Raw genomic sequence first — 10,134 nt, 5'->3', positions numbered from 1 at the left:
AATCATAGCTTCCAAGCCTGTTAGCACGACTGCCTCTGCTTTCTATTATTTTTAGCGGACCTGTCTCAATTGCGCAAAGACACGTTTCAGTGTGGCGCTGGACCAGAGAGGGTTGTCCATCCTTTGAATCAGAGAAGCTGGGTGCCACAAGGCCCCAGTCCCTCACCCCCTACACCACGCACTGTGCACCCCTCTCCTTCCCTGGCACAGAGGCTCGGGGGTCTCAGTGACCCCCACGCAGCAGTAGCTGGCACAGGGGCTGGGATGCAGGAGAGGAGCAGGTACATGAGTGGGCTGTTGCTGCCACTGCAGAGGCATGAGATGTATACCCAGAGCAGGCACACTGCCCCAGAGGTCTGCAGGTTGGAGAAGAAGAAGGTGTATCTCATCAGAGACCTTTTCTCTGACCTTCAAAACTGCTCATAGACAGAGTGCTGCTGCCTCACCCACCGTCCCTGGCCATGCCGCCTCCTGCTCTGCGCCTCTCCCTCCTCCGGCTCCCTGTTCTCCCTCACCGCAGCCTGTAGTTTGTCTTCGTGCTCTCACCACTCCATGGCCTGCTGCCCTTCTACCTCTCCCCTCTCATCCCTGGTCAGGAAGCTGATTCCCACTGCTGAGTGCTGAGAGCACACCCCACTAATTTTTTGGTGGGTTGCATCCTACACGTAGCATATAAGCAAGTGCTGAACCTATCTAGTTGTCCTCCCTCAAATTCTTCCCAAATCTGCTTAGCTGCGCTTCCACACCACCTGGTCAATTTTCAGCTGAGACGTGCACTGTGCGCTCGTGTGCTACCTCCCCGAGGAGAAATGCCTCCCCGGGCCCCCAGCCCTGCCTTCGCACCGACCTGGTGTCTACATGTGGGCTGGACCCTCGTCCCCTGCTCGCAGGCTGCGCAGTGCAGAGGGATACCAACCCAGTAAGCAGCCCCAGGAGATTTCTCTGCCCGAGAGCTGAGAGAAGCAGATTTGCCTCCCGGTGCTCGCTCAGGGACACTGCACCTTTCTGTCAACGGCATACGGCATCCAAAGTCCGGTGCCAAGCGAGGCAGGAGCAGGACCCCAGCCTCTCCACCCAAGGCAGGGGCTGCGCTGGCAGAGGAGAGCACGTTCCTCATCACCTTCATCTCTCGTCATCTCCTCCCTCAAGCAGAAACCACCGGGCGAATGGCAGCTCCGTTTGGGATGCTCCACTTATCGCAGCGGTCACTGCCATCTAGCGGGATCGGGGATGGATAACCAACCATCCCAAATGGCCGGAGGGACCCACCAGCACCCCTCTGCTGCGGGGCCTGGCCGATTCACCTTCCCGCTTTTGTTTTCCCTTTTCTCCTCAGAGCAGACGGGTTTCAGAGATGTTTCAGAGCAGGGATGGTGTCCAGGGACACTCTACCCTCCGAAGGCCCACAAGAGCTCCCACAGCATCCTCCCTGTTGGAAGGATATGGACAGACAGAAATTAAAATAAATGGCTAAAACCATGCACCAACTAGAGAACAAACTTGTGGGAAGAAGGGATCTCGGTGTCCCGTTTGTTGTGGGGGATGCAGCTGGCAGAGGGCTGGGAGATGGGGCAGGCTAGGAGACATCAGTCAGGGTCAAAGAAAAGTTTTTGGGGGTCAAAACTGATTTTTGAATTGATATTTTGTTTATGTGGAGATCAGATGATAGTAATATCTTTCTCGTCATGGTGGTAATTAAACACCCCAGAGCGCAAGCTTTTATGAACAGGTCTGACGAACACCTGCCTCGGACAATGCCATCCTGCCTCAGAGATGCACGTGTTCTTGCTCTTAAAAGGTCTGTTCCAGTTCTTCACTCCATTGGCTTTTTACGGTCCCCATAAAATAGAGGGAAGGAGGCACGTTCTTCCTTTTTTTCCTCAAGAAAATGCTCGGCTACAGGTACAGGGAGGGGGAGGGAGGAGGATGCTGAGCACCCCCAGACAACCTTAAATTATGTTATTCAGCTGAATAATTGGGTCTTATCGGGAACATGTTTTCTCTAGTTATGAGCACTGAAGTACTTCACAGATTTATCAATGGGCTTCAGCTTACATTTTGCTGCTGCTGCTTCTTTTTTCCTTTGCGTTGCATAATAGCGATAGAAAATTCAAACCTCTCACTCGCCCGTGTGCCTCTTCCCTGCCCCGGCTTTATTTTAACTTTTTTGCCCCCCGAGAGAGACAACCCCGTAGGAAAACGCGTGTTGTTCCGAACAGAGAGGGCGCTACGACCCGCACAGCCTTTCCCGCCCGGCCCGCTCCCCTCAGGCCCTCCTCCCGCCGGGACTACCGCTCCCGGCGCGCCCCGCGCCCCCGCCGCTGCCCGGCGCGCCCGCTTCCGGCGCCGGGTGCGCGCGACATGGCGGACCCTGCCGAGGCGGCCCAGGCCGGGGCCGAGCAAAAAGACAAACCAAAACCCAAAACTAAAAAGAAAGCGGCGGCAGGTGGGTGCGGGGTGAGGGTCCGCGCAGGGCTGGCAACCGGGAAGCCCTCGGGCTGTGAGGGGTCCCCCCGCCGTGGCCGGGGGGCTGCGGCCCCGTCCCGGCGCCGGCGCTCCCGCGGGTTTCCTGCGGCAGCCGGGGGCGGAGGAGCCGGGCCGCGGCTCCGCGAAGGCGGAGGGGCGGTGTGAGGAAGGCGGCCGGGGGGGCCAGGGGCGGGTGTTGGGAGGGGGGGGCGCGCAGCGGCGGTGCCTGCCCGTGCTGCTTCCCCCGGCACGGCTCCCCCTCGCCTCGGCCGCTCAGGCCCTGGTCCTGGGTAGCATCCCGGCCGCAACGCGCATCTGGGTCGTGCGTGTTATTCTGGTAATAAATAGCTTAAATCAGTAACTTCTCTAAGGTCAGACGAGATGAAAAACATATTCAGCAGTGTTAAACGAAGCATTGTGTCCCTGCTTACAGTTATCGTACCTTTTGTAGTTAAAGGGGAAGGAAATGTAAGTAGTCACTGATGAAAGACGAAAAAAACTTTTGGTTTTTTTATACCCGTAACAGTTGATGAATCTGAACTTCTCACTGTGCCAGATGGATGGAAAGAGCCAGCCTTTACAAGAGAAGATAATCCCAAAGGGCTGCTGGAGGAAAGCAGTTTTGCAACGTTATTCCCAAAGTACAGAGAATCGTACTTGAAAGAGTGCTGGCCGCTCGTCCAGAAAGCTTTGGGTGAACATGTACGCATACTTCCTGACTGTGATACTATGTTTTATATTTTGGGAGATACGGGTGTTACTTAAGCTTTTAAAAAGGGTGCAAGTTGCTTTTCTTGTATTTGTGTATATTTCTGCTGTGCTTATGTTTAGAATTGGTAGAGTAATTTTTTTTTATTGGCATCGAAGTCAGTGAAAGTGTGTGTAGCCAGACTTGCAGTCCTACACAGATGCTGTCAGTAAAGTTCTTTGCAGCAGCAAGTGTCTCACCATCCCGACGCTGACAGCTTTGTTGCACCTGAATTCAAGGAGATGAGGGAGGTGGTGTTTCGAGTGCTGTGACACGTATTCAGTCTTCTTTGTGCAAGTTTCTGTGTGAATTTCCTTAAGCTGAGAGTCACTTTATGAATTTTGGAAAATGGATCTGCGTTCAGTATGTAGTGTTCTGTTTGTTAACTTCTTACTGCCAAAGATGAATTCTGAGGTTTTGATTTAGAAATTGTTTCACTGTTTCTTTTCAAATATTTCAGTATGTGAATGCAACGCTGGATCTAATTGAAGGAAGCATGACTGTCACTACCACTAAGAAGACTTTCGATCCATATGCAATCATCAGGGCTAGAGATTTAATAAAACTTCTGGCAAGAAGCGTTCCATTTGAACAGGTCTGTATTAAATCTGGAAGTTGGTATCAAATTCTATCATAATACTCTTAACAATACATTATGATTACTAATAATCATATCATATTATGAATAATCATAATATTACATTTTCAAAGTGTGGGATTTTCAAGTGAGTCAAGTAAAATATATATTTAAAGTGAATAAATCTGAAAGCGAATCAAGAAGAATAAACTGCAGTATTCCCCTGACTTCTGAATAATACATTTGCATTCAGATGGTACTGCCTGCTTCTTGTCTCTTTAGGCAGTTCGTATCCTTCAGGATGATGTTGCATGTGATATCATTAAAATAGGCTCTCTGGTGAGGAAGAGAGACACTTTTATTAAAAGAAGAGGGCGACTTCTTGGACCAAAAGGATCTACTCTGAAGGTATTTCCAATAGGTGTACTAACCAGAAAATTCTTAGACCCAAATTTATGCCAGATCTTCAGTTTGCACTTACTTAATTCCTTTTTTTGGTCTAGGCCCTGGAACTGTTAACGAACTGTTATATTATGGTGCAAGGCAACACTGTTTCAGCTCTTGGGCCCTTTAGTGGGCTAAAAGAGGTAAGGAAAGGCAGGTGAGCAGTGTGTGTAGTGTACTACTGTGCCCAGCTCGAGGACAGACAACAGGCAAAATCTGGCAACCTCGGGCGTACGTCACTGACTTCTCAGCTCTATGTTAGTAAGCTGCATTTACACAAATGCCCATATTTTGTTTAGACTCTCAGATCTTTGTGTCTTGGAAGTAAAAGAGTATTTGTGAAATACTCTTTTTTTTTTTTTTTTTTTTTAAATTATTGGTAGAAAGAATTTTTGTCAATTCGTATAAGAGGTATAAGTGAAAATACTGCAGAGTTAATGATACATAGCCTTAAGGAACATCTGACGTTTTTAGTAACTTTGTAGAAGAATGCTTGTCAAAAGCAAGAGTTTCTCATGACACCATAAGAATCCACAGTAACCTGAAAGTAAAGTTTGTGAGGCATGCTGGAGTGTATTAGAAACTTGACAGCGTTATTGATATTTCTGAAGTGCTGTGCTGTCTAGTTAGCCATGCCCATTAGCGTTTTAAATCTATCTGCTTTTGGGGGTGGGGGTGACAAGGAAGCATGGTAGTATACCTGGTATTTTAATTTATTAGAATATGAAATACTTACTGAGTTCTCTGTGCATTTTGGTGTTTTTTTGTTTTGTTTTTTTTTTTATTAAATACAGGTTAGAAAAGTTGTTCTGGACACAATGAAGAATATACATCCCATATATAACATTAAGGTTAGCATGGTCCACTGTGCATATTTATTTATAAGAAAGTGCTATTTCTTCTCAGAGACTGGTATGTTAAATAATATACATGTTTCTGTGTGGTACTCTATTTCTGAGAATTTCTGTAATGTGCTGCTTTAAAAAAACCCTGATTCTGATATCCCCCATTTTATCAGGATATAGTGCCATAATATCGTTAAAATTATCAGAGAAAACATCAAAGGAAAAGTGTGTAAAAACTTTCCTCCATTCAATTGTTTGCTTGATACTTGCTCATTTAAAATGAGGCACCTCTCCAGTGCATTCTGTCCCTGTTTTGAGACACGTCTATCTTTCTGGTTCTGCTGTTCAAAATTAAACCCCTCTGCTCTTACTGAAGTCAGAGGTGGAAGGTTCGGATGTAGTATATTCACTGTAAGAAAAAGTTCAGTAAAGCTAGAGTTTGGAGCTCTTTGCTGCTGCTGTAATACTGTTATTTTTTTATAACTTTTTTGTGACATTCTAAAACTACTGAAGACTTTGATGATCAAAAGGGAATTATCAAAAGATCCTGAACTGAGGTCACAAAGTTGGGAAAGATTTTTGCCTAAGTTTAAGCGGAAGAACTTGAAAAAACGCAAGGAGCCAAAGAAGAAGAATACTAAGAAGGAGTACACACCATTCCCACCTCCGCAGCCAGAAAGCCAGGTCAGCTGAAACTTTATTTGGTTATGCAGAAATATAGCACAACATGAAATCTTGTTCTTGCTTACAAGAGGTTGGGAGGCCTTTTTTGTCAAGTTTTGATTTCCTAAGAGTATACATCTGGCTTATATTGCATAATTATCTAAGCTTCTTGGTACTTGTCTTACACAGATTGATAAAGAACTGGCAAGTGGTGAGTACTTCTTGAAAGAAAGACAGAAGAAACGAAAGCGAGTGGAAGAGATAAAGGTAAAGTAGTTTTAACCGTGTTCAGTTAAAAAGCATTTGACTGCTGACTTGGATTTTTTTTGTCTCTCTTGTCCTGCTCTACTGATAACTGGCCTTTTTATTGGTAACTTTAGGCAAAGCAAGCAGATGCAATCAAGAAGAGGCAAGAAGAAAGAAATAAAGCTTTTATCCCACCAAAGGAAAAGCCAGTTGTGAAAACAAAGAAAGGTAACCATTTATTTTTTTCCTGGTTTTCCTAGGAACCAACCTGCTGTTGGTTCCTAGGCTGACTGATTTTGCAGAAATAACACCTGTAGGAAATAAGAAAGGTCATGCAAAAAACACCAGTGGTTAAATCCATGCCTGGATTTGCCAGGGACAGTAGAAAGATAATGCAGCCCATAACTCTGTAGTTACAAAATGACAGTTCTCTGTAGAACATTTTCCTGATGGAGATACTGAGCCAGCCATCTCAATTGGTTGTTCTGACTACATCTATTTTTGGCTTTCAGTCTTGTAGTGAAGCTGCCATAACTTTTGCATTCAGATAGCTTTTCTGTTAAGAAAAAGAAACCCAAAAGCAATACTTACTTGAAGACTTACGCCACAAGTAAGTATTGGTATAAGATGTGGATGGGCTGCAAGGTGGGGAGTAGGGGAGCGAAGTCCCTCCTGCTGTAAGAGAAGATCAGGTTCGTGACCACCTGAGGAACCTGAACATACGTAAGTCTGTGGGACCTGACGAGATGCATCCCAGAGTCCTGAGGAAATTGGCTGATGTAGTTGCCAAGCCACTCTCCATGATATTTGAAAAGTCGTGGCAGTCAGGTGAAGTCCCTGGGGACTGGAAACAGGGAAACATTGCACCCATTTTTAAAAAGGGTAGAAAGGAGGACCCGGGGAACCACTGTCCTGTCAGCCTCACCTCTGTGCCTGGGAAGATCATGGAACAGACCCTGCTAGAAGCTATGCTAAGGCACATGGAGGACAGGGAGGTGTCCCTGATCTGAGGCAGCCAGCATGGCTTCACCAAGGGCCAGTCCTGCCTGGCCAACCTAGTGGCCTTCTCTGATGGGAGTGACTACATCAGTGGACAAGGAAAGAGCTACAGATGTCATCTATCCAGACTTCTGTAAGGCCCTTGACATGGTCCCCCACAGCATCCTTCTCTCTAAATTGGAGAGGGATGGATTTGATGGATGGACTGTTTCGTGGATGAGGAATTGGTTGGATGGTCACATCCAGAGGGTAGTGGTCAATGGCTCAATGTCCAAATGAAGATCAGTGTTGAGTGGTGTCCCTCAGAGGTCCATAACAGGACCAGTGCTGTTCAGTATCTTCATCAATGACATAGACAGTGGGATCGAGGGCACCCTCACTAAGTTGGCAGGTGACACCAAGCTCAGTGGTGCGGTTGACATGTCTGAGGAACGGGGTGCTATCCAAAGGGACCTGGACAAGCTCGAGAAGTAGGCCCACGTGAGAACCTCATGAGGTTCAACAAGGCCAAGTGCGAGGTCCTGCACATGGGTCAAAGCAACCTCTGGTATCAGTACAGATTGGGGGATGAAGGGATTGAGAGCAGCCCTGCTGAGAAGGACTTGGGGGCACTGGCAGATGAAAAGCTGGACATGAGCTGGCAATATCCGCTCGCAGCCCAGAAGGCCAACTGTATCCTGAGCTGCATGAAAAGCAGCGTGGCCAGCAGGTCGAGGGAGGTGATTCTGCCCCTCTACTCCACTCTGGTGAGACCCCCCCCTGCAGTGCTGTGTCCAGGTCTGGAGCCCCCAGCACAAGAAGGGCATGGACCTGTTGAAGCGGGTCCAGAGGAGGGCCACAAAAATGGTCCAAGGGATGGATCACCCCTCCTGTGAGGACAGGCTGACAGAGTTGGGGTTGTTCATCCTGGAGAAGAGAAGGCTGTGGGGAGACCTTACTGCACCTTTCAATACTTAAAGGAGGCTTATTAGAAAGATTGGGGCAACCTCTTTAGCAAGGCCTGTTGTGACAGGACAAGGGGTGATGGTTTTAGACTAAAGGAGGGTAGATGTAGATTAGATACAAAGAAGAATTTTTTTTACGATGAGGGTGATGAAACACTGGAACAGGCTGCCCAGAGAGGTGATAGATGCCCCATCCCTGGAAACATTCAAGGTCAGGTTTGATGGGGCTCTGAGCAACCTGATCTAGTTGAAAATATCCCTGCTCACTGCAGGGGGGTTGGACAAGATGAAGGTCCCTTCCTACCCAAAGCATTCAGTGATTCTAAGGTAGGGTAAATAGCTGTTCTAAAAGTTAAAGTAAAGCCATGCTATATGCAGAGTAAGAACTTGTGTTCTCAGGTAAGGTGATTTGGTTTTTTACATGGTAGAGAAACAAGTTTCAGTTTTCTGGATTCGTTGATTATACTACATATTCATTCATTGTATTAGATATACTGTGTAAGTTTTGTATTAGCTATGCTACCTACATATTATTACACTATGTATTACACAGTTTCTTGTGAACTGAAAAGTTCATGTTTCTGGAAAAGCATGTGTTTTGCAGCATTGATACAGTACTTTTCTGTGATGGCAGTAAATTTTCAATAATCCTGCTATTGACCGTATAGTATCTCAAATACTGTGCTTTTCCAGCTGCTCTGTGTTTTGACCTGAAATCCTTCAGTCTTCCAAGAGTAAATGACAGCAATAGTTTGTATGTAGAGAAGAAACAAGATCCAAAGAGGACAGCTGGTACTTGCTGTTAGATGTAGGAATTAAGCGTGTGAGATAGAGTTAGATCCAAGCACATGCCCAAAAGAGAATATACCATCATCCAGATGAACATAAGAGGAGGTTATTGATGTTGCTCAGCATTAAGTGTTTAACCTAAGTACTCTGGCACTCCCTGTAGAAGTCTCTTATAGAGGCCTTCATGCGGGGGTCAAAGATGTATTCCCCCAGCCCACACTTCCCCGTGCTGTTTCCAGCTGCAGCCATTAATGGATGGCCAGGGAGAGAGTATAAGGATGGGACAGGCATATTTGGGATCTTACCACCTTAGTTACTTGCAGAAAGACAAAATACCATGAAAGCTTCTCCAGGTATACGAACTCAATAATTAATTTCTTCTTTTTGTATGTAAGACCGACCAAGACAATAGGCCTATGTCTAAGAGCAAGTATGTATTCATTTCTGAGGAGTACACCTGTGGTCAGAGGAGAGGGTGATAATACTTAGTGTGTGTGCAGAGTGTGGCATCTGTGTTCCAACGCAGTTATATAGGATTTTTTTATGTTAATGTTCTCCTTTAAATTCTGCTGAAAGAGGTTTGTGGATAATACTAGTTTCAACAAAAATTACTTTTAGAATAGTTCATAAAATCATTAGTGAACATAACCAATGCCTCAGGATGCAGCTTACTGTGTTTACATATGAAGTCACCTTGTAGACCGTTCAACTTTAGAAAAAGTAAAATTCATGTCTGTTATCTGTGTGTCTTTTACTATGGTAGCCTCCACTGAGAAAAAAATTGATATTGAAGCCATCAAGGAGAAGGTAAAGAATGCAAAGAAGAAGAAATTGGGAGCACTTCCTGTGGAAGAAGTCAAGTTAAAAATGGCAGCAGATCAAAAGAAAAAAAAGAACAAGAAGTAATTCGCCATCTGAGATGCTCACTTTTCTCCCATGTTAATGAACATTTTCACACTTGGAAGATCTGAGACTTCTTGCTGTCAATATAATGTGGACAAAAAAAGACTAGGTAGAAAGACGGTTTTCTTCTCATAAGTACACTTTAATTAGTGGACCTGAAGCAGCTGTGCAAAACTGCAAAGGTTGAGGAAGAAAATCTGTGCTGCTGTGTTGTTTGAGAAGGTAAGAGAGTGTATTTTGATAATATTCATCTGCCTAAAAGGATAGGTTTTGTAATAGAAATGTTTAGGTGTTTGATACAGGATGTTAAACATTAGGGTCAGAGAACTTGGAGGGAGTTTAATTCTTCTGTGAAAGACTACCAGGCTATTGCAGCCTCAGTTACGGTGATAACTTTTGCAAAACGGGCAAGATTTATTACGATATTTTGCTTTTGTTTCTGTAAAAGCTGATTGTTTTTACATGTCTTGTCTTGGTGTTAATAAAATATTTTAATACATTGTTCTTAAA

At 45.5% G+C, this 10,134-nt stretch overlaps 1 protein-coding gene across 1 annotated transcript; it reads left to right on the top strand.

Moving 5' to 3' along the window:
- The first annotated feature begins 2,313 nt into the window (after nt 1-2,313).
- KRR1 (KRR1 small subunit processome component homolog) lies at nt 2,314-10,134 on the top strand. The gene is made up of 10 exons (XM_064449818.1): nt 2,314-2,446; nt 2,993-3,168; nt 3,675-3,809; nt 4,074-4,199; nt 4,295-4,378; nt 5,030-5,086; nt 5,594-5,764; nt 5,933-6,010; nt 6,124-6,217; nt 9,485-10,134. The coding sequence occupies exons 1-10, from the start codon at nt 2,362-2,364 to the stop codon at nt 9,625-9,627; spliced, it is 1,149 nt and encodes a 382-aa protein (XP_064305888.1). The 5' UTR covers nt 2,314-2,361; the 3' UTR covers nt 9,628-10,134.

The sequence above is a fragment of the Phalacrocorax carbo genome, chromosome 1, assembly GCF_963921805.1.
Source record: "Phalacrocorax carbo chromosome 1, bPhaCar2.1, whole genome shotgun sequence".
NCBI classification, from domain to species: Eukaryota; Metazoa; Chordata; class Aves; order Suliformes; family Phalacrocoracidae; genus Phalacrocorax; species Phalacrocorax carbo.
The sequence above is the reverse complement of the archived record's forward strand: the minus strand, read 5'-3'. Positions and strand labels throughout refer to the sequence as shown.

Excerpts from the sequence above, each read along its gene's own strand:
- KRR1 (XM_064449818.1), top strand. The coding sequence starts at position 2,362 with ATGGCGGACCCTGCCGAGGCGGCCCAGGCCGGGGCCGAGCAAAAAGAC. Across the intron at positions 4,200-4,294 it reads CAAAAGGATCTACTCTGAAG|GCCCTGGAACTGTTAACGAA; the intron begins GTATTTCCAATA and ends TTTTTGGTCTAG. Across the intron at positions 6,218-9,484 it reads AGTTGTGAAAACAAAGAAAG|CCTCCACTGAGAAAAAAATT; the intron begins GTAACCATTTAT and ends TTACTATGGTAG.